General features: G+C 41.2%; 1 protein-coding gene across 1 annotated transcript; it reads left to right on the forward strand.

Moving 5' to 3' along the window:
- The first annotated feature begins 18,933 nt into the window (after nt 1-18,933).
- Nucleotides 18,934-19,848, forward strand: LOC112635184 (nucleolar protein 56-like). The gene has a single exon (XM_025403153.1). The coding sequence runs from the start codon at nt 19,234-19,236 to the stop codon at nt 19,756-19,758; it is 525 nt and encodes a 174-aa protein (XP_025258938.1). The 5' UTR covers nt 18,934-19,233; the 3' UTR covers nt 19,759-19,848.
- The last annotated feature ends 5,074 nt before the right edge of the window (nt 19,849-24,922 follow it).

Here is a 24,922-nt window from a genome sequence, read left to right on the forward strand (position 1 = left end):
AAAGTTGTTTTATCTTTGTTAAAAGATAAATGGCAAATATTAAATTTCCCAAAGCTGATAACTGTGGGTATACAATAAAATATCCCTGTTCTTAGAGTATATGACCTAAAGTGTTAAAGGGTAAAGTGGAAGGATGTCTGTAATCTACTCTCAAATTGTTCAGAAAAAATAAATAATAGGAATAGGTATGTGACACATTTACATAATATATATGTGGTATATATAATGTATAATTTATATTTTATTGTTAATTTAATAATTATTAATTACATTATTTTATTATAAATTATATAAAATTATGTATAGAGAGAAAATGATAAAATGTGACCAAATGTGAAAAATTGGTGAAGCTGAATAAATGATATGTGGGAGTGCTCTGTATTCTTTAAATATCTAAGTTTGAAATTATTTCAAATTAAAAACTAAAAAGAAAAAAATCACTCCTTTATTTACTTTAGTTGAAAGCGAGTGTTGGCCGGGTGCGGTGGCTTACGCCTATGATCTCAGTGCTTTGAGAGGCAGAGGCGGGCGGATCATCTGAGCTCAGGAGTTCGAGACCAGCCTGGCCAACATGGTGAAGCCCAGTCTCTACTAAAAATACAAAAATTAGCTGGCCATGGTGGCGGGCGCGTGTAATCCCAGCTACTCCAGAGGCTGAGGCAGGAGAACGGCTTGAACCCAGGAGGTGGAGGTTGCAGTGAGCCGAGATCATGCCATTGCACTCCAGCCTGGGTGACAAGAGTGAGACTCCATCTTGAAAACAAACAAGAAAGTGAGTGTCTAATAATTTGGTGACATTACTGAGAAATTGTTTTAGCACATAACTGTCACACTTTCTAAAAATGACAACTAAAGTTTTTTCATAATGAAATATTAATAATAAAACTTTCTAATAGAACTTCATATTAGTTCCTATATCTCAGCATTTCATTCTATGATGGTAATATTTAGCCTCAGCTGAATATCGAAATACTGATTTTAATTCTCTCTCTTTTTCTCACGTTTTGTAGACATTAATACTTTTTTTTTTTTTTTTTTTAGATTTGAGTCTCTGTTGTCCAGGCTGAGGGGCAGTGGTGTGATCTTGGCTCACTGAAGCCTCCGCCTCCTGGACTCAAGCCCGCCTCGGCCTCCAAGCAGTGGAACTACAGGTGCTCACCAACATGCCCAGCTGATTTCTTACTTAGTGTATTTAGTTGTCTTGTCTTTTTGTTTTCTCATCTTTGAGGATATTAAACATACTTACAGTGGGCTCTCTGGGTTCACCTAGTGCAGTTCTGCCACCTGCTGATCAAAAATATTTGGAAAAAAATAACAATATAACAATTAAAATAATACAAATTTTAAAGTATAACAACAATTTGCACAGCATTTACATTGTGTTAGGTATAAAGAAACTAGAGGTGATTTAAAGTATAGGAGAGTATGTACACAGATCGTATATAAAAAATATACCATATCATGTAAGGAACTTAAGTATTCTGGGATTTTGGTACCTACAAGAGTCTTGGAACCAATCCTCTGCAGACAATTGAGAAATGAGGGATGACTATATTTAAAATTTTTTTTCAAGTTGGCCTATTATTTCCATTTACTCTAGAATAAATTCTCTTGCTTATTAAGCTTTTTATCTTTCATGATGTTAATTTTCATGAAGAGCTTTGAAATTTCAGTTTGCTAGCTTGTTTTTTGTATGTGAATTTCTTGCACATGTGTGTATCCTTGTTAGGGTTCATTGTAGATGACAGAAACATTGTAGATGACAGGGGTTTATTTCTTGGCATTAAGGGGCTTACAATGTGATTTGGGAGCTTTTTTATTTTTTATGCCATGGGTGATAGTGCTTCCCTAGGCTTTTGGAAATATGTGGGGCCATTTTGGGTTGTCATAATAGCTGGGCCAGCTGCCAGCAACTGGTGGGCAGGTGTCAACTGAGCTAAATGTCCTACGATGAACAGAACAAGCCTGTGCAACAAAGACTTGCCCTTCCCTAGACACTGAAAGAAACTCAATGGAGAAGCACTGCTTTAGGCAGAACTTCTAGAAACCACTCCCTGCCTCCAGAATCACACAACTCTGTTGGTATCAGCAAAACTGGGGTCACAACTGCAGCAAGCTCTCTCTCTCTCTCTCTTTTTTTAATATGGAGTCTCACTCTGTTGCCCAGGCTGGAGTGCAGTGGCATGATCTCGGCTCACTGCAACCTTCTCTTCCTGGGTTCAAGTCATTCTCCTGCCTCAGCCTCCCAAGTAGCTGGGATTACAGGCACCTGCCACCATGTCCGGTTAATTTTTGTATTTTTAGTAGAGACGGGGTTTCACCATGTTGGCCAGGCTGGTCTTGAACTCCTGACCTCAAATGATCCACCTGCTTTGGCCTCCCAAAGTGCTGGGACTACAGGCATGAGCCACCATGCCCGGTGCAGCAAGCTTTCAAAACCGGGAAGCTACTGCTAGCTGAGGAACCCCAATGCCTCTGCCACAATTTATATTAGAAAAGTAGACACCTTCCACTCAAGGTCCTCCGGTGTTTTCCCATATAAGCCTTATCCCAATTCAGATTTCTCAAGTGTGCACATGATTGACACAAGGAACGCTAACTCAGAGGGAGCTCAGAAAATGCAGTTTTTTTGTACTCCAGCAGAGTCAGTTTCATTAGGAAAAGATTGTAATGGATGCTAAATATGCCAGTCCACTTTGGAGTTGTAGGTTTCCCTCTCTCCCCACTGCATCCCTTCATGTTGAGTGGTGTCAAGTCTGTCTCCACAGCCTAGAACCAGAATTTACATTTGACACCCAAGGGAATTACATTAAAAAAAAAAAAAAATAGGCCGGGCGCGGTGGCTCAAGCCTGTAATCCCAGCACTTTGGGAGGCCGAGACGGGCGGATCACGAGGTCAGGAGATCGAGACCATCCTGGCTAACACGGTGAAACCCCGTCTCTATTAAGAAATACAAAAAACTAGCCGGGCGAGGTGGCCGGCGCCTGTAGTCCCAGCTACTCGGGAGGCTGAGGCCGGAGAATGGCGTGAACCCGGGAGGCGGAGCTTGCAGTGAGCTGAGATCCGGCCACTGCAGTCCAGCCTGGGTGACAGAGCGAGACTCCGTCTCAAAAAAAAAAAAAAAGAAACAGAACACCACCGTCAACTCCCTAGAAGCCCCCTTGCACATACCCTTTTCCAATCACTATCCTCTTTCCTTCTCCCAAAAGATAACTTTTTTTTTTTTGAGGCGGAGTTTCACTTTTGTTGTCCAAGCTGGAGTGCAATGGCGCAATCTCGGCTCACTGCAACCTCTGCCTCCCGGTTTCAAGTGATATTTCTACCTCAGCCTCCTAAGTATCTGGGATTATGGGCGCACACCACCATGCCTGGCTAATTTTTAGTATTTTAGTAGAGAAGGGGTTTCACCATGTTGGCCAGGCCAGTCTCGAAACTCCCAACCTCGTGATCCACCCGCCTCGTCCTCCCAAAGTGCTGAGATTACAGGTGTGAGCCACTGCACCTGGTCCCAAAAGACAACTATTATTCTGTCTTCCAACACTATAGATGTTTTGCCTGTTTTTGAACCTTTTATTTTTTATTTTTTTTTTTTTTGAGACGGAGTCTCGCTGTGTCGCCCAGGCTGGAGTGCAGTGGCCGGATCTCAGCTCACTGCAAGCTCCGCCTCCCGGGTTTTTACGCCATTCTCCTGCCTCAGCCTCCCGAGTAGCCGGGACTACAGGCGCCCGCCACCTCGCCCGGCTAGTTTTTTGTATTTTTTAGTAGAGACGGGGTTTCACCGTGTTAGCCAGGATGGTCTCGAACTCCTGACCTCGTGATCCGCCCGTCTCGGCCTCCCAAAGTGCTGGGATTACAGGCTTGAGCCACCGCGCCCGGCCTAGATTTCATTTTCATTGTACACAGTGCCCATGCCTAATTTCTTCACCAAATCATTCCCTTGCCACATTCCAAATCACAAATAGCACTGATGATAGGGAAATACTTCTGTAATTAAGTGAAATGTGTTGTCATTCTTACCTACAGAAGCCAGGTTCCTGCAGGTTTCCTGCATCACTTCTCTGTAGAGGTTCTTTGAGAAGAATCTATCAAAATCCATTCCTTCTGGGTAAAGTTCACAGCCACATCTTCAAAACCCATGGAGTCCTAGAACATTCCACACTTGTGGATAGAAGGACGGGTGAGACTGACAGCACTGGGAATCTATACTCAATCCAAAAGCTGTTTACATAATTCTAAAATTTCCAAGCATTTATTCTATGACTTGATTGTCACAACTCTTACTCGGTTCACACATACTCCCTCCCACACAGCAGTACTAGTGCTAGAATTGAACTATTCAAAAAGGCAACAGCAAAGTAGAAACACCCATCTCATTAGAGAATCCAGGGAGTAAGATGTGCCGCTGGGAGTTACCTTTTAACTTCACTTTGTACATTTCTAGTATCTGTCATAATAAAGTCCTACCTGATGTGCATAAGGGAGTTAATATTATCAGTCCTGAGACTACTTATTCTTAAAAATGCCTGCTCACAAAGTTCCATCTTTGTTTGTATTAGTAACTTACATTTTGAAAGGGATTCCACCAACCCAAGTAATAAGAATGACTCACTGCATTTAAATGGCTTATGCAATATATTTACCAAAACTTTTTCTGCCGAAGGTCTATTATTTTCACTACAGTGATGCTTAGGAAGCCAGACACCAAAACACAGTCTGAACACGAAGTGTTCAATGAGTTTCCCTGGTAGACAATATTTTACATGTGCTGTCACTTATTAACTGGGGAGTTGAGCCCATTCCATGTGATTATACCAAGAGAGAGTAGGATTATTAAATTTAATTGAGTAGTAAATAAACCAATAATTGATATTTAACAATACTAATACAATAATTTTTAAAATTTCTATTGCACAATGTCAAGGCATTTTAAAATGACATTAATGTCACCACTTCCAGATGCTATTCCTATGAAATCACATAAATTCCCAAATCAGGTTGTTTTTAGGCAGGAAAAATTACTTTTTCATGTGTAGTAAAAATGACAAATGACTAATGCTTTTTCGTCATCTAAAAAAAGAGTGATGGCTTGTCTAACATACTTCTAAGATTTTCAAACGAAAATACTCAGGACAGCTCAGTATTAGCAGAGAGATGAGCAAGCAGACCAACGGGAAGAAAAGTCTTAATGACCCAGCATTTATGTGGAAAGTTGATGAATGATAGAGTAGGCACCGTAGAATAGAAAAAGAAATCACATACACTTTAAAATATGAGGCAAACCAGGCTGGCATCTACTTGGGAAAATACATTGCATTCTTCTCTATTCCATGAACCATAATCAATGTATTATATATTCAAAGATGAAAGATAAAACCAGAACACTTTCAGAAGTCACAGGAAGATTTTTTTTTTTTACGAAGGATTAGGCAGAATTTCTTTTATGTAAGAAAACAGTGATAAAGGAACAGACAAACTCAAACATGTTAAAATTTAGGGAATTAAAAGAAAATAGAGTAGGCCGGGTGTGCTGCCCCACGCCTGTAATCCCAGCACCTTGGGAGGCTGAGGCGGGCAATCACCTGATGTCAGGAGGTTGAGACCAGCCTGGCCAACATGGCAAAACCCGGCCTTTTTGCTGTTTGTTTGTTTGTTTGTTTTTTGAGACGGAGTCTTGCATTGTCGCTTGGGCTCGGATGCAGTGGCAAGATGTTGGCTCACTGCAAACTTCACCTCCCGGGTTCAAGCAATTCTCTTGCCTCAGCCTCCCGAGTAGCTAGGATTACAGGTGCCTGCCACCAGACTCAGCTAATTTTTTTGTATTTGTGGTAGAGACAGTTTTTCACCATGTTGGCCAGGCTGCTCTGGAACTCCTGACCTCGTGATCGGCCCACCTTGGCCTCCCAAAGTGCTGGGATTACAGGCATAAGCCACCGCGCCAGGCCTAAAACCCCATGTTTACTAAAAATACAAAAATTAGATATGTGTGATGGTGGGTGCCTATAATCCCACTCGGGAGGCTGACACAGGAGAATCACTTGAACCCGGGAGGCAGAGGTTGCAGTAAGTAGAGATGGTGCCACTGCACTCCAGCCGGACTACAGAGCAAGACAGTGTCTCCAAAAAAACCATAAAACAACACCAAAAAACCCCTCAGATATCCAGATAAGAGGATACAGATGTGTCCACTGTCATAAATTCTTCACCATGCTACAAGAGGGGAACTGACATTTTGGTGAATCTTTGTAAATCATCAATTTATCTATCACACTTTTATTTCACTAGTAGCATTGACAAAGTTGAGTGTTACAATTCCATTTGAAATTACCCTTGAAAAGAACTGACCTTTAAAACTTACTACACTCACTCTGGGGAAGAAATAAATATGAACTTTTAGCAAATAAAATACGTCATTTTACCTTGCTACTTTGGAAATAGTACCTTTGTCTTTCAAGCTGTACTGACAACATGTATCTTACAGTCAATGAAAAACTGAAACTCAAATAAGCGGACAAGCCTTATCAAGGTAACAAACTCAGGAAGAGGCAGTGCTGACTCCAACACAGACCTTTCTAAGTGTCACGGCAGGCCATTCTATCCCTCGGGACACCCACCCTGTTCAGTAAAGTCCTCAGTGACCACCTAGGAGGCACTGGCACTGCTCTTTGTCCTCCTGTGTGCCTTCAGTGCATTTTCATATTCAGGTTCTTGCACATCCTCTCTGGGGTGGGTTTTCCTTGTCCTTTGGGACAGTTTTTCTCTCTTCACAAGTCTGAGACAATCTAGAGAGCAGAAATCGTTTCTGCCTTTTCCTCTCAATATCAGCATCCCATTTGCAGACCGTCAATGTGTGTCCGAGGAATAAAAGCTCCGGCTGGAGGAACAGCTTTTTTTTGTTTTGTTTTGTTTTTTTTTTTTTTTTTTTTTTTGAGACGGAGTCCCCCTCTGTCGCCCAGGCTGGAGTGCAGTGGTGCGATCTTGGCTCACTGAAACCTCTGCCTCCTGGGTTCAAGTGATTCTCCTGCCTCAGCCTCCCAAGTAGCTGGGATTACAGGGGCCTGCCACTATGGCTGGCTAATTTTTGTATTTTTAGTAGAGATGGGGTTTCACCATGTTGACCAGGCTGTTCTCAAACTCTTGATCTCAGGTGATCTACCTGCCTCAGCCTCCCAGAGTGCTGGGATCACAGGTGTGAGCCGCCACGCCTGGCTTTTTTCTTTTTTTGAGATAGAGTTTAGTTCTTGTAGCCCAGGCTGGAGTGCAATGGTGCGATCTTGGCTCACTGGAACTTCCGCCTCCTGGGTTCAAGCGATTCTCCTGCCTCAACCTCCCAAGTAGCTGGGATTATAGGCGTCTGCCACCACAGCCAGCTAATTTTTGTATTTTTAGAGGAAGCAGGGTTTCCTCTAAACCCTGGTTGGCCAGGCTGGTCTCAAACTCCTGACCTCAGGTCATCCACCCACCTTGGCCTCCCAAAGCGCTGGAATTACAGACATGAGCCACCATGCTCGGCCCTAACCTTCCACTGTTAACCTCACTCTTGTGTGTTTGTGTCCTTGATCTTCGTGGCTGTGAGACAATGAACCTTATGTATCACCCCAGACAATGAGGCTGCTTCAGTAATGAGATTTAAATTTTTTTTTTTTTTTTTTTTTGAGACGGAGTCTCGTTCTGTTGCCCAGTGGTGTAATCTGGAGCTCAGTGGTGTAATCTCGGCTCACTGCAACCTCCACCTCCTAAGTTCAAACGATTCTCTTGCCTCAGCCTCCCAAGTAGCTGAGACTACAGGTGTGTGCCGCCACGTCTGGCTACTTTTTTGTATTTTTAGTAGAGATGGGGTTTTACCACATTAGCCAGGATGGTCTTGATCTCCTGACCTCGTAATCTGCCAGCCTCAGGCTCCCAAAGTGCTGGGAATACAGGTGTGAGCCACCGTGCCTGGCCTAAAAAAAAAAAAAAAAAAAATTAAAGCAGCTTAATGGTTAAAGTCAGCTTAATTAAAAGCTAACATCCAAGATGTATGTGTATATGAGAGCATGTGTGTGTTTGTATTTAAAAGGCCTTCATGTTTGTTTGTTTGTCTGTTTGTTTTTTAGAGACAGAGTTTTGCTCTGTTGCCCACGTTGGAGTGCAGTGGCACAATCTTGGCTCACTGCAAGCTCCACCTCCCAGGTTCACGCCATTCTCCTGCCTCAGCCTCCCGAGTAGCTGGGACTACAGGAGCCGGCCACTATGCCCGGCTAATTTTTTGTATTTTTAGTAGAGACAGGGTTTCACCATGTTAGCCAGCATGGTCTCGATCTCCTGACCTCATGATCCACCCACCTCAGCCTCCCAAAGTGCTGGAATTACAGGCATGAATCACTGCGCCTGATTGGTTGTTTTTTTTTTTTTTTTTTGAGACAGAGTTTTGCTCTTGCCACCCAGGTTGCAGTGCAATGGCGTGATCTCGGCTTGCTGCAACCTCTGCCTCCTGGTTTCAAGTGATTCTCCTGCCTCAGCCTCCCAAGTAACTGGGATTACGAGTGCCCACCACCATGCCTGGCTAATTTTTTATATATATATATATATATTTTTTTTTTTTGAGATGGAGTCTCGCTGTGTCTCCCAGGCTGGAGTGCAGTGGCGTGATCTCAGCTCACTGCAAGCTCCGCCTCCCGGGTTCACGCCATTCTCCCGCCTCAGCCTCCCAAGTAGCTGGGACTACAGGCACCCGCTACCACGCCTGGCTAGTTTTTTGTATTTTTAGTAGAGACGGGGTTTCACCATGTTAGCCAGGATAGAATTGTTTATATTTTTAGTAGAGATGGAGTTTCACCACGTTGGTCAGGCTGGTCTTGAACTCCTGACCTCAGGTGATCCACCTGCCTCAGCCTCCCAAAGTGCTGGGATTACAGGCATGAGCCACTTTGCCCGGCTCTCTCTGTATCTTATGATGTAAATTTTGCTATTTAATTTTCACCTGGGTTATTTCCTTTAATGTGCAAATTTAAGTCTGTTTTGCTTACCAACTGCCTAGGGTTGTGAAGCAGGCTATCAAGAATCTGAAAGTCTAGCCGGGCGCGGTGGCTCAAGCCTGTAATCCCAGCACTTTGGGAGGCTGAGACGGGCGGATCACAAGGTCAGGAGATCGAGACCATCCTGGCTAACACGGTGAAACCCCGTCTCTACTAAAAAATACAAAAAACTAGCCGGGCGAGGTGGCGGGCGCCTGTGGTCCCAGCTACTCCGGAGGCTGAGGCAGGAGAATGGCGTAAACCCGGGAGGTGGAGCTTGCAGTGAGCTGAGATCCGGCCACTGCACTCCAGCCTGGGCGACAGAGCCAGACTCAGTCTCAAAAAAAAAAAAAAAAAAAAAAAAAAAAAAGAATCTGAAAGTCTAAGATAGGGGGAAAAAAAGAGTTTTTTGAATCTATTAGATGTACCTTGATAGGCATGCCTAATATGTCTATGTATTTATGTGTTGTGTACATAATGTTTCACTACTGAAAATGTATAAAAGAGCTCTAATTAATTGACTTAAAGAGTAAAAGCGCTTGAATTACATGCTTTATCAAGAAAAAAGAAAAGACTAGTCAAATGCTTTTTCAAGTTTACAGAACTTAAGTAAAATCTTTAATAAATAAACTAGCTTTAAGATTATTGGTAAAATAATATTAGAAATGTCTTAAGAATTGCCAGCATACATTTTTGTTTGCATTTCTTAATCAAGCAATTTCATACTTATCCCTGCCAAATACTATAAGTTGTCAAAATTTGTCATAGAGCTTACAAAATTATAAACCCAGCCCAAGACAGAATAAAACTTTGCTTTTATAGTCTTTAATAAATAAGGCATTGATATTGGTTTAATGAAAATAGCTACATCTTGAATTATTTAATAAAATTACCATAACTTCTAATCTTGTGGCTTTAGGCCGTCTAGTCCACAGCTAGTAATGAGGTTTGTTTTGGCAAAGAACTGCTATTTTCTTTGTTTCAAAGCTAAACTATAAGCTAAGTTCCTCCCAAAGTCCAGGAATGAACAGGGACAGTTTGGAGGTTAGAAGCAAGATGGAGTCAGTTAGGTCGAATCATTTCACTGTCTCAGTTATAATTTTGCAGTGGTGGTTCCATAACTTTAAACAATGACTATTGCAGTTTTCATGAACAATATAGGTAAACAATTAGGCTGGGCATGGTGTCTCATACCTGTAATCCCAGCACCCTGGGAGGCCAAGACAGGTGAATCACTTGAGGTCAGGAATTTGAGACCACACTGGCCAACATGGCAAAACTCCACCTCTACTAAAAATACAAAAAAAATTAACCGGGTGTGGCGGCAAATGTCTGTAATCCCGGCTACTTAGGAAGCTGATGCAGAAGAATTGCTTGAACCCAGGAGGCGGAGGTTGCAGTGAGCCAATATCATGTCACTACACTCCAGCGTGGGTGACAAAGCGAGACTCTATCTCAAAAACAAACAAACAAACAGAAAACAATTAAAATAAAATAATTTGGTAATTGTAATGGGATACATACTTGTGGACAAACGTCATAATTTAGAAGCTAAATTATATTAAATTACATAATAGATATGTCATTATTTGGGTATTTTCCAATAAAAATATATTTGTAAGGAGATATTCTTTTTAAAAAAGGGTGTTCTTTTAAAAAATGTGAACAAGTTTCATCTAATTCAAGGCTTATTTAAAGGTCATGTGTAAAACAAGGGAAAAGGAACCCAGAAATAAGAGAAATGTAAAATAAATGATAAAAATGAAGTGTTTTTTATTGGTAAGAAAGCTGAAAAAGAAATACTTTCATATGAGAAAGAATCTTGTATGGTAAATTTGGTCCTAGAGTAAAATAACTGGTTGTTTAAGAAAGAAGGACGTGGCCGGGCGCGGTGGCTCAAGCCTGTAATCCCAGCACTTTGGGAGGCCAAGACGGGCGGATCACGAGGTCAGGAGATCGAGACCATCCTGGCTAACATGGTGAAACCCCGTCTCTACTAAAAATACAAAAAACTAGCCAGGCGAGGTGGTGGGCGCCTGTAGTCCCAGCTACTCCGGAGGCTGAGGCAGGAGAATGGCGTAAACCCGGGAGGCGGAGCTTGCAGTGAGCTGAGATCCGGCCACTGTACTCCAGCCTGGGCGGCAGAGTGAGACTCTGTCTCAAAAAAAAAAAAAAAAAAAAAAAAAAAAAAAAAANAAAAAAAAAAAAAAGAAAGAAGGATGTTCAGGCCAAACCAGAAAGTCCAAGCATGTCGTGAATGGTCCAAGTCACAATGAGAGGATTTATTTTTAAAATCTTTTTTTTTTTTTGAGATGGAGTTTTGTTCTTATTGACTAGGCAGGAGCGCAATAGCACAATCTTGGCTCACCACAACCTTTGCATCCTGGGTTCAAGCGATTCTCCTGCCTCAGCTTCCCGAGTAGCTAGGATTACAGACATGTGCCACCATGTCCAGCTAATGTATTTTTAGTAGAGACGGGGTTCCTCCATACTGGTCAGGCTGATCTCGAACTTCTGACCTCAGGTGATCTGCCTGCCTTGGCCTCCCAAAGTGTTGTGATTACAGGTGTGAGCCACCGCACCTGACCTTAAAAAGCTTTTATATGATCAAGTTATCATATTATTGTTAAGTTTTAGTTTGCTTAAGAAAAAAACAGATAAAATTTTTTTTAAAAAATTAAGGTTATTACATCTGTGTGTCTCTCTGTTTCTGCTTTTAAAGTACTGGTGACACTGTGTTACAGGGCTTTGACTCCTAGGTCTAAAAAGGATGCCAAGTCCTGCTGAATTTTAAACACTGACAGCAATTAAAACCCCATCTTCAGTCCCAGTTGAAGATGCCAATCAAAATAAACTGCATTTCTGAGACACAGGGCCAGAAATTAAAGTTATTCAACTCCTCAAGGCCTAGGGACTATTGTGGAAGAGGTAGACATGTGAGATTGTAAAGGCCAATTTTAAGAGATAAAATGAGTTCAGTTTCTCTATAAATTAATCATCAATGTCAAAGGCACACTAATGCAAGACCAGCATATAGGCCCCTGTGTCAGATTAACAAGATTTTCTCGAGGTGTTAACCAGCTCCTGAATAAAGATTATAAAAGTCTTATGGAAGTTATATTTTATGGTAAAGATTAAAATTTTATAGATTGTTCATAAAATTTTGAAAAACAAATTTAATTGGCTTCATGCTGTTTTTATTAGGGCTTATTGTTTGGAAAATTAAGTCTCCTCTCTCAAAGAATGAAGGTTTTACCTTTTTTTTTTTAATCCTTGAGATATTACTTTGGTTAAATGAAATTACTTATTTTATAGTGATCTGTAATGGTACTTTGTGATATCAGGTGTTTTAAACTTTTGATATTGAACAAACTTTCCAAATCAAATTATAAATTATGGCCAGGCATGGTGGCTCACGTCTGTAATCCCAGCACTTTGGGAGGCCAAGGTGGGTGGATCACCTGAGGTCAGGAGTTCGAGACTAGACTGGCCAACATGGTGAAACCTGGTCTCTACTAAAAAAATACAAAAATTAGCTGGGTGTGGTGGCGCATGCCTGTAGTCACAGCTACTCTGGAAGCTGCAGCAAGAGAATTGCTTGAACCTGCTAGGTGGAGGTTGCAGTGAGCCAAGATCATGCCACTGCACTCCAGCCTGGGCAACAGGGCAAGACTCCATATCACAAAAAAAGTAATTATAAATTATATATTTTCTCACCTAATTAATCCTTTAAGATATTAGGTTCCCTAAAGTCCAAAACTGACATATTTTGCTTATTTGGTGTAAAATTGTACAGGAAATATTGTCAGATATAAAATATTGTTTGGTTTTCCTTAGGCTGTATTTGTATAAATATGTTATTAGCATGTGTCCCTAAATTATGGGAAACTCCTATAATTCTGATAGCTTAATGTACATTATCAGCAATAATTATAATTGTTATGTTAAATTATTGTGTGCCACAGAGGTAACAAATTTCCTTGTCTTTGGCTATGATTGCCCTAAAACTTTTTGTCATCTATGAACAATTGTCTTTAGAAGGTGGTTTTATAATCAACTATAAAACTCTAACAGGTGCTTTTGAATGCAGGTTTCTGATAACTTTGGTGATTGTGACATCAGAATAGAGGAATAACTTTCAGGACTCATGGAGAGCTGAAATATTTATGAATATCAAGCAGAAGAGAAATTAACTACATGGACTAAAATAATAGAAGTCTGAAGTGATCTTTTAAACTTTTTGCTAAAACATTGCTGATCTTTTGTTTCATTTTTCAGAGTCAAGAAAACTTTTAAGCTATTTACAGCTTTTAATGGTTGAGTAAAATACACTCCTGTGAACACAATTTGGAGCATATTCATTTCTTTCTACCTGATTTCTACAGAATTTAGAAACTATTTGTGAGTATTCTTAACTTATGACAATACAGTTATTTGCATAAGTGCAATAAGAATCTGTTTTCATTTGTAACATGTCACAGTTAAAGAAACTGGTTATTTTACCAAGGCTTTGACTGGAATTGTGTGCTTTCCTTTAAGGAATCAAACTTGATTTATGGAGCCAATAAAAGTCCCTTGGAAATACAGGCCTCACACCTTTGTCAACACAGTCCCTGTACAGGGTTCCTGACCTGTGGTAAGTAAAGAATGCCACTTTCTGACAGGCTCAGGAGCCCTAAGTTTGTCTTAAAACCTCAAGAGTAGAGGAATTCACCTAACTCATAGGTATTTGATGGTACAAATCTATGGCTGGGCTTGGCTTTAAAAACGTCTTATCTGAAATTCCTTCTATGGAACAAAGTTCCATCAAAGCCAATTTAAAAGGCTATGTAAAAAAATAATTGATTGCATTGTATACAAATAATCAGGACAAGTATAATAAAGCAAACCAGTCCTGCCATGATTTGTCTTTAGTAAAAATGGGAAACCGGAGAGAGAAAAAAATATGTTTCAAAAACTACAGTAATCTGTTGTTAGATTCTAGTCTTACCTAATATTTTTCAATTTTTATTATTTCCTACAATTTGGACAAATTTTTCTTGGCTATAAGCCTGCAAAATAATGTTTTCAATTTTTTTCCTTCTTTTTTCCCCATTTTTTATAATTTGGAGTCACCAAAAACTAAGCTGCATTTTCATAAAACCCTGTAAACTGAAGCTAGACAACTTAAACTTCAGAAGAAAATAATAGTAACTTATTTACATACATAAGGCACTTTCATATCTGCCTACTGATGTATGGACTTCAGAGTAATGTGGCCTATATTGATTTTCCAGGATTGTTTCTTTGTTTGTTGTTGTTTTCTTCCTTCCTCCCGCTATTTTCTCTTTATAGGACATAAGACTTCACACCCTGCTAAAAATGAACTTTCCTAATAGCTCAGGACCTACCTGTCTAGGAATAAACCATCCTAGCCATGAGAGATCAAACAAAACCTCAAACCAGAGACTCATTTTCTTTTAAAATGCTTTCTTTTTTTTTTTTTTTTTTTTTTTTTTTTGAGGCGGAGTCTCGCTCTGTCGCCCAGGCTGGAGTGCAGTGGCGTGATCTCGGCTCACTGCAAGCTCCGCCTCCCGGGTTCCCGCCATTCTCCTGCCTCAGCCTCCCGAGTAGCTGGGACTACAGGCGCCACCACCACGCCCGGCTAATTTTTTGTATTTTTAGTAGAGACGGGGTTTCACTGTGTTAGCCAGGATGGTCTCGATCTCCTGACCTCATGATCCGCCCGTCTCGGCCTCCCAAAGTGCTGGGATTACAGGCTTGAGCCACCGCGCCCGGCCCTAAAATGCTTTCTAGAAAAGATTTTTAAAAAGAAAAGGGGGGAAATGTAAAAGGAAAATAAATCTCAGGGGCCCCCAAAATCACTAAGCTAAAGGGAAAAGTCAACCTGGGAACTGCTTAGGGCTGTTAAAGCAAACTAAATATGACCTGAGAAGGTCTCCATACTTCTATATTGGAGTCCTTCTGCTTGAGCTGTAACTTAGCTTAATAATCAGACAAAATTGAAAACCTTACTTAATAGTATGCACCTGTAACAATAGCTGAGTGTTGGCCAATCTCAGTGGCCATACTTCAACCACTCATAGACTGCTCAGTGTTCAAACTGTGTAAATAAGGCAAATGCAGAGCTGTAACCAGTCTCACTGTTTCTGTGCCTCCCTTCCAATTCCTGTACATCACTTTAACTTTTTGTCTATAAATTTGTTCTGACCATGAGGCACCCCTGGAGTCTCTGTGAATCTGCTGTGATACTGGGGGCTGCCTGATTTGTGAATCCTTCATTGCTCAATTAAACTCCTTTAAATTTAATTTGACTGAAGTTTTTCTTTTATCAGATGGTGTCAGAAGCGGGATCTGAAGTGGAGCTTCTAGTGATCCCCAGGAGCACCAAGTGAACACGCAAGGTGACTGCAGGACCCACTTGTGTCCATTGATCTCTCAGAGTGGCTGGGGATCGTGAGTAAGCTTCCTCTTGGATTTCAGAGTTCCACAGATTTGTGTTGTGAGCTCTCCAAGTTTCTTTGAGCAAATATCTGATTCAAACTGGGTTTGGAGTCGCAACAGAAACTGGACTGGGTCCAGGAATGGATTTGATCCAGTAATGAACTGGCTTGGATCCAGTTAGAGGTGTCTTACATCTGAATGGGTCAGAAAGGAACTGGTAGTAAGCAGTAACATTTCAGGGATTATAAAATTTGGCTTTGGAAACTTCACAGGGATTTTTGTGTTCTACCCTTTTGTTTCATTTCTCTTGCATGCTTAGGTAGGAAAAATTATTGGCTAAGTTGATCAAGAGAACTTGAGAGTAAAGCCAATATTTTTGATAAAAATGTGATCCTTAATTTGTGGAAAACTGAGTTCCTTCTAGCTTATACTTTAGGCCTGCGAGGCAGCGAAGTCTTACAGAAACAGCAAAATCTTGCTAAAGATAACTTACAGTGGAACGTTCTGAATGAACAGCAATGCATTTTAAAATGAAGGCTCTTGGCCAGGAGCAGTGGCTCACGTCTGTATTCTCAGCACTTTAGGAGGCTGAGGTGGGCAGATCACCAGGTTAGGCGATCCAGACCATCCTGGCCAACATGGTGAAACCCTGTCTCTACTAAAAATACAAAAATTAGCTGGGCGTGGTGGCATGTGCCTATAATTCCAGCTACTTAGGAGCCTGAGGCAGCAGGATTGCTTGAACCAGGGAGTCGGAGGTTGCGGTAAGCCGAGATCGCAGCCAAGATCACGCCACTGCACTCCAGCTTGGCAACAGAGTGAGATTGTATTTAAAAAAAAAAAAAAAAAAAAAAAAAAAGCTCTCAATAAAGTCCCTTTTGGTTGAGAACAAATTTGGCACCACAGGATGTCAACTGCTATTCCCTTTGGAATAATCTGCTTTGCACTCTTTGCTGACAACTGTGAGTGACAGGATTAGGCATATAGAGGATCGTGGGACATGGGGAGCTTTTTTCTTCCCCAAAAGGGGAAAGTTGAGAGCTGACGGGACTGCTGGAAAAAAAATAAATCCCTTCATGACAGCAGCTGCAGCCACCTGAGCTTTTCAGTGTGGGTCTTTCTCTGGGCTCCCTGAGTATTTCGCCTTCCCCACCCTGCCATAGACAATGCTTTTTTTTTTTTTTTTTTTTTCTCTCTCTCTCTCAATCTCTCTCTCTTTCTCTCTCCTTTCCTTTTTTTATCTTTTCTGTTACTCAGGACAAACATTTTGCCCAGAGAACACGTGTTGAAACTCATAGTCGGAGGTTGGATTAGAGATGAAAGGGCCCATGTGAGCAAATTTAAGCCTTGCCCGTTTGATATTGGGTGCTAAGCAGAGTGACCAATGTCTGTGTTTTATTACATGTATTTTACTCTGGTCAGAACCAAAAAAGATAATTTTCCTTTATGATGAAGCTTGGCCCCCAGTGTGATGATGTGCAAGCTGGGTCGCTGGGGCAAAGGAAAGGGAACCCAGAAGCCTGGCATGCTGGTAAAAGGGTAAGAATTTCTTTTTTCTTTTTTTTTTTTTTTGAGTTGAAGTCTTGCTTTGTCACGAGAGCAGTGGCACGATCTCGGCTCACTGCAACCTCTGCCTCCCAGGTTCAAGTGATTCTCCTGCCTCAGCCCCCTGAGTAGCTGGGAGTAGTACAGGCATGTGCCACCACACCCGGCTAATTTTTGTATTTGTGGTAGAGACGGGGTTTCACTATGTTGGCCAGGCTGGTCTTGAACTCCTGACCTCATGATCTGCCCACCTCAACCTCCCAAAGTGCTGAGATTACAGGCATGAGCTACTGTATCCAGCCAAGGGTAAGAATTTCTTACCAGTCAGATTTCTGGTTTCTCTCTGTGCAAACAGTTGAATGAATGGTAAAAGTCACTGTTTACTCTTCTGTAAAGATGTGATTAATGCAAAAAAAAAAATTCTGAGGCCAGTCTCAAACTGATGTATTTGTGCTATGAATTTGTTTTTCTGTGTCGAGGAGTACCTTAGAATAAAACATGGGCTTAGGATCCCATAAACTCGCTGCCCAAGATGACCCAGCAAACTGGTTAATAACAAACTTTCCTGCATGTCCCTGAAACAAACAAACAACTGAATGGGGTCTCCATCTTGTTTTATGTCCTTGGGTGCTTGACCTTGTAACCACGTGGCAGTACTTCCTCTTGGTCTCTGCCTTCCAGGGAACAGGGATTTTAGGGTTTATGTCATAGGTTGCTCTAAAAATTATCTTGAGTAGTTAAAAGGTTCTGCAAGCTCAAAATTAACTACTCTAGACTTCTTCGGGGAAGGCTAACAGAGACTACCCTGTGCTGTAGCTCAGTAGCTAGTGTTTTTGGCATTTCACACTGGCAGTGCAGGTTTGATTCCCTGTTTAGGAAGTAAGTCCTTTCTGGTTTAATATCTGCATAACCTTGTCTAGTCTCTTCTCCTCCATGGACTATCTTAAATTGTCCTTTCTCTGGTCAAGTGCAGTGGCTCATGCCTGTAATCCCAGCACTTTGGGAGGCCAAGGTGGGTTGATCATGAGGTCAGGAGTTTGAGACCATCCTGGCCAACATGGTGAAACCTTGTCTCTACTAAAAATACAAAAAGTAGCCGGGTGCAGTGGCTCACGCCTGTAATCCCAGCACTTTGGTAGGCTGAGACGGGTGGATCACAAGGTCAGGAGATCGAGACCATCCTGGCTAACATGGTGAAACCCCGTCTCTACTAAAAATAGAAAAAAAATTAGCCGGGCGTGGTAGCGGGCTCCTGTAGTCCCAGCTACTCAGGAGGCTGAGGCAGGAGAATGGCGTGAACCCAGGAGGCGGAGCTTGCAGTGAGCTGCGATCGCACCACTGCACTCCAGCCTGGGTGACAGAGTGAGACTCTGTCTCAAAAAAAAAAAAAAACAAAAAAACACACAAAAATTAGCTGGGCATGGTGGCACACACCAATAGTCCCAGCTACTCGGGAAGCTGAGGCAGGAGAATCGCTTGAATCCAGGAGGCAGAGGTTGCAGTGAGCCAAGAGCGTGCCACTGCACTGCAGCCAAGTGACAGAGCGAGACTCTGCCTCAAACAAATTTTCCTTTCTCTGAGCACTTGGGAGGTTACCTCTGGTAAATTTCAAAAGCCAGAAATACTGGCCATTTAGCCTGGCTAAAATTAGGTAATAAGAAATTTTAAATGGATTTCATTAAAAAGTGCTATGATTAAAAGTCATCTTAATTAAAAGTGGATATTCAACCTCTTTCCTGGCCCTGTTTTTCCAAGGGCTCCACCCTAAAGCCAATAACCAATTAAGAAACTTAAAAACTGGCAAATGAAAAATCTTACAACTACTGTAGTAATCTTCTGTCTGTCTGTCTTTCTGTGTAACTACATATGTGTTGTGTGTAATGTTTATATAAAAGAGCTTTAATTAGTTGGCTTAAACAAAAATAAACTCTTAAAAGCAAAATAGCTAGTCCTGGTGTCTGAGTGATTCCCAGGGCCCAGCAAAGGGACCAAGTCTCCAGAGCCCTGAAGACAAGGGGTAACACACCAAAATATGGACTCATTTTCCACTCCACCTTCATTGGCCGAGCAGCTGCCAAGAACAAAGGCCACATCTCCCAATACCTGGCAAACAAATGCAGTATTGCCTCACGAATTGATTGCTTCTCTGAGGTGCCCACGAGTGTATTTGGGGAGAGGCTTTGAGAACAAGTTGAAGAGCGACTGTCCTTCTATGAGACTGGAGAGATACCATGAAAGAATCTGGATGTCATGAAGGAAGAAATGGTTCAGGCAGAGGAAGCAGCTGCTGAGATGACTAGGAAGCTGGAGAAACAGGAGAAGAAATGCTTAAAGAAGGAAAAGAAACAGCTGGTTGCACTTGCCCTCACATCTTCAGAAAACAGCAGTAGTACTCCAGAGGAGTGTGAGGAGACGAGTGAAAAACCCAAAAAGAAGAAAAAGCAGAAGCCCCAGGAGGTTCCTCATGAGAATGGAATGGAAGACCCATCTATCTCTTTCTCCAAACCCAAGAAAAAGAAATCTTTTTCCAAGGAGGAGTTGATGAGTAGTGATCTTGAAGAGACCGCTGGCAGCACCAGTCTTCCCAAGAGGAAGAAGTCTTCACCCAAGGAGGAAACAGTTAATGACCCCGAAGAGGCAGGCCACAGAAGTGGCTCCAAGAAAAAGAGGAAATTCTCCAAAGAGGAGCCAGTCAGCAGTGGGCCTGAAGAGGCAGCTGGCAAGAGCAGCTCCAAGAAGAAGAAAGAGTTCCATAAAGCATCCCAGGAAGATTAGAATGCAAACGGACATTCTCTGGGAGGTGGGGCATACGATAGCCCAAGGTGACATCTCCCAACCTGTGCCCCGTTCCCCAATAAAAACAAATTCACACACACACACACACACACACACAAAGCAAAATAAAAACAGTAATGCCTTCTAGTTCATGTAACTTCAGTAATCTTTGGCAAATAAAAATAGTTTTAAAGATTATTGATAAAAACATTTAGTCTAAATTATGCAGGTCAGATATTAGGTTTGCTAAAGGCTTTAAGGTCATAAACTGCTTTGACTTTTGAAAACTGTTCAATTTATTTTGAAGACATTAAATTCTAAATAAGGCATGGGGATGTATGGAATCAGCCATGCCCTCTAGCTATGCAAAGAAGGTTATAAAGAAAAGAGATTTTATATAAAAAAGGATGTTGTGTGGTAAATTCTTGTCCTAAAGTAAAAGGACTGGTTGTTTAAAAGAGGGATGTTTATGGCAAGTCATAAAGTCTAAACATGTTGTACATGGTCTGTGTAAGTCGTGAAAGAATTTAAGAAAAGAAATTTATGCCAAAAATGTTGTACAATTTAAAGATGATTAGGCCTCCTAAATGCTTCATAAAATGCTGCTATGACTCAACTGTACAGCTTGCCTGCTTTACAGCTAGGTAAGGTCTGGGACACATGGAGTTAGACACTGGAAAGAGTCAGACTTTATTTGCATTTCTCTCTGGGTCCTAGGCTCCACACCTAATATGTAATTAAAATCCCTTACTTACCAAGGTTTTCACCAAAAGTAAAAGTCACTAAGAGTTAACATTGTAACATGTAATTGAGACTACTGAAAAAATAAGTGTACATACAAGATGTGTAAGAGAATAAAATGTGTTTTTGCAAGAGATTATAAGAAAGTATGGGAATGTAAATTTTTGCCTAGGTTAGAGAGTTAAAGGATGGTTTTTTTTTTTTTTTGAGACAGAGTCTCGCTTAGTCGCCCAGGCTGGAGTGCAGTGGCGCGATCTCAGCTCACTGCAAGCTCCGCCTCCTGGGTTCACGCCATTCTCCTGCCTCAGCCTCCCGAGTAGCTGGGACTACAGGCGCCCGCCGCCTCGCCCGGCTAATTTTTTGCATTTTTAGTAGAGACGGGGTTTCACCGTGTTAGCCAGGATGGTCTCGATCTCCTGACCTCGTGATCCGCCCGCCTCGGCCTCCCAAAGTGCTGGGATTACAGGCGTGAGCCACCGCGCCCGGCTAAAGGATTGTTTTAAGTTAAATAAAGCTAAAGGTTTGAACAAGTTGTGAAAGGTTTATAAAAATTAATTATAAGAGATTTTATGTGTGAACATATTGGCTAAAGTTAAACTGGCATTATTTAGTTTTTTCCCCCATAAATTGGACATTGGAATAGAAGCACAACAGAGTTTGCTTAGAACATTGTTCTGCTCTGAGAAAAAAAATATTGTAAAGCATTATAAAATGTTTATATAAATCTTACCTTATGGTCAAACTAATTAAAACTGAATAGATTTATAAAATGTTATTAAAACTAGCTTTAACATTAAAAATACACTAATGGAAACATAAAATTTGATTTTCTACTTTAAAAATGATTTTATGGCCAGTCACGGTGTCTCAAGCCTGTAATCCCAGCACTTTGGGAGGCTGAGATGGGCGGATCACGAGGTCAGGAGATCGAGACCATCCTGGCTAACACGGTGAAACCCCGTCTCTACCAAAAAATACAAAAAACTAGCCAGGTGAGGTGGCGGGCACCTGTAGTCCCAGCTACTCGGGAAGCTGAGGCAGAAGAATGGTGTAAACCCAGGAGGCAGAGCTTGCAGTAAGCTGAGATCCAGCCACTGCACTCCAGCCTGGGTGACAGAGCGAGACTCCATCTCAAAAAAAAAAAAAAAAATGACTTTACGTAATATTAAAAGACAGTGAAAGGTTTTTGTTTACCTTTTAGGTAAACTACAAAAGGAAAAAGTGGGGGAAAGGAAAGAAAGGAGACAGAATCAGTTGTCCTCATGCTATCTCCATCTTCATTGGGTCTTGTTGGGAAAGCTGAGTCTCTTCTTTATCAGAATAATGTTTTTTCCTCAAAAAAATTTTTTTTTGAGACAGAGTCTCATTGCAGTGCAGTGATGTGGTCTTGGTTCACTCCAACCTCCACCTCCCAGGTTCAAGTGATTCTCCTGCCTCAGCCTGCCGAGTAGCTGGGGCTACAGGCACCCACCACCATGCATGGCTAATTTTTGTATTTTTAGTACAGGCAGAGTTTCACCATGTTGGCCAGGCTGGTCTTCAACTCCTGACCTCAAATGATCCAAAGTGGTGGGCCTCCCCAAAGTGGCTTGATTACAGGCATGAGCCACGATGCCTGGCCTAAAAAAATTTTGAGTTATCGTTTTGGCTAAATGAGTAACTTATGGTAACCTGAGATTCTATTTTGTAATATCCAATGTTTTAAACCTTTGGTATTTAACAAATCTTTCAAAATCAAACTCTAGATTATCATGCTAAATCAGCCAACATTAAAATTGTTTAAATATACAATTTGAATGAACTCCATGGTCTCAGTCAAATTATCTATGATAACCCATTAGTTATCAGTGCTATGCACCTAAATTGGAAAACAACTGGTATTCAAGAGGACATATGTCTAATGTTAAGCATGATCTCATGAAGAACCGGGACAGCTGCCTTGTCCTTCCTAAATCCTTAAAGCTGTTGCTGTTAAAGGTTCTTCATTCCATGACTGGTCATGGAAAATATAAAATAATCCAAATTGAATATATTGATGTGGTGACTTACAAATTGCAGAAATAGTTTAAAACCAATGTTTGGTTCGGGAGGACAATTAAAGCCTCAGGTACATTTGGCTACCTGATGGGCCATTTAAGCATTTATAAAGGAATTTCATTCAATTGTCATTTTCAATGCATGTTTTCTGGTGTATAAAAGCTTTTCCGTGCAAGAGGGCTGATGTTATAGCAGTAGATTATTATGCTACAGTCTATTTTACCAGGTAAAGAAAGTTTTTTATGGGTCACTGAGGACAATCCCTTCAGTCTAGAACCCGAAGACTTGATCTTCTGAGAACATCAGAGAAAGACCGTCCTTGCCATCCACACTACAGAAAAACTTTGGAGCCTGGAACCTTGGGTTTATAATCTCACAACTGAGAAGGGTCCCTCACACTCCTGGAACTGTACACCTCTTGGAACCCTTAAGGTAAAACTAATCAGGAAAGTTTCTCCCCAGAAGAAGATGGCATCCTTGATGTGAACAGCTTTTCTGAAAGATCACAGATCAAAACTTCTATTATCATGAGACTCTTATCTTTGAATATGTTTTCTTTGTTTATGCCTCTATGAACAATAGAAATGAAAAGGGGGTCCATTATGTGCTCTTATAGGGTATGCTTTTCTTTGTGAAGGATTTTGCAGCCAGCCTTATACATGAATAACTTTAATAGACAAAAGATGAAGGCCTAGTGTAGGTGAGAAACTTTAGTGATACATACGTTGCCTCAAAATCAGTCAAAACTCCTCTTAACCCACATCATGGATTAAAGAGAACATTGACAGGAGGCCTTCACTCTTCTAGAAGGACATCATTTGTTCGGTCCTTTTTCCATGGCTTAGAATAAAAGAGGCAATAATTAGAAATGTCTCCCTCATAATAGGCTCTACAGCAAATTCTACTTTAAAGTCTGTTGTTATACAACAGACTTTAAATTCTCTTGTGAAAGTTATGCTAAATAATAGAATTGGTTAAACAGAAAAGTACCTGTGCAGCTGCTGACATTTGTGGCCTATGGAGAAATATATCAAGTGTAAATTATAAAAATTCAGTTGTAGGGGATTAACGAAAAAACCACTTAGTCAAGTGAGTAGACTCTAGCTAGTTCATTCTTTAATCTATTTAATTTTAGGTGGTTTGGTTTATGGGGACCCTGGGTAAGGAGCATACTCCAAACTCTTGGTATTATCCTCCTCATAGTCATACTAACAGTCTCCCTGGTGTGCTGTATTCTCTTAAAGGTTTTAAATGTTTTGCATGCAGCCATCTCTAGAATGTCAAATGGTCTCTCTTCAACTGGAATGACAAAAGCTGAAAGAAATGTGCAACCATGAGGATACCATAACGTATGAATGACACGCTGAGACTGGAAACCTAAAACGATGGTAACTGAGAGTGGTGCTAAGGCCCTAAGTTTTGGTCGCACTCTCACCTAAGTGAGAACCTGGCCAGAAAAGGGGAATTTTTTAAAACAAAATTATGGGAGGCCATTATTTTGGACTGAGCTCATGCACTAGGCCCTAACAAACCAAATGAAACTAAAATGGAGTCACTTGTGCTAAATGTGACATAATCAAACTAAGGCTTTAAGAAAACACATAGATCCTAGAAAAGATCAGGTTTTGTTTTTCTCCTGTAAATAGATGTTCCAACGTAAGGAGATACCCTCTGCTCAGTGCTTATTCTCTCCTTGCAAAACCCACTGTTCTACTGTTTCCCAGTGGGTTTCAAAGCAATCTTAATGTTGGCTGATTTAGCATGATAATCTAGAGCTTGATTTTGAAAGGTTTGTTAAATACCAAAGGTTTAAAGTACAGTTACAACAGTGATAGTAACATCAATGACTAAGGTTTTGGTCAATCTCTCAAAATTGAGAAAATGACCAAAATGGGAGAATTGTTAAAGCAAACTAAATATGGCCTGAGAAGGACTCCGTACTTCCCTATTTGAGACCTTGTGGATGAACTGTAACTTAGCTTAATAGTCAGATAAAATTGAAAACCTAACTTAATAGTATGCACCCATAACAATAGCCGAGTGTTGGTCAATCCCAACAGCCATACTTCAACCACTCATAGACTGTTGAGTGTTCAAACTGCGTTCAAATAAGGCAAACACAGAGCTATAACCAATCTCACTGTTTCTGTACCTCACTTCCGATTCCTGTATGTCACTTTAACTTTTTTTTTTTTTTTTTTTGAGACGGAGTCTCGCTCTGTCGCCCAGGCTGGAGTGCAGTGGCCGGATCTCAGCTCACTGCAAGCTCCGCCTCCCGGGTTCACGCCATTCTCCGGCCTCAGCCTCCCGAGTAGCTGGGACTACAGGCGCCCGCCACCTCGCCCGGCTAGTTTTTTGTATTTCTTAATAGAGACGGGGTTTCACC

This window comes from Theropithecus gelada, chromosome 11 (assembly GCF_003255815.1).
Source record: "Theropithecus gelada isolate Dixy chromosome 11, Tgel_1.0, whole genome shotgun sequence".
NCBI classification, from domain to species: domain Eukaryota; kingdom Metazoa; phylum Chordata; class Mammalia; order Primates; family Cercopithecidae; genus Theropithecus; species Theropithecus gelada.

Excerpts from the sequence above, each read along its gene's own strand:
- LOC112635184 (XM_025403153.1), top strand. The coding sequence starts at position 19,234 with ATGAAGGAAGAAATGGTTCAGGCAGAGGAAGCAGCTGCTGAGATGACT.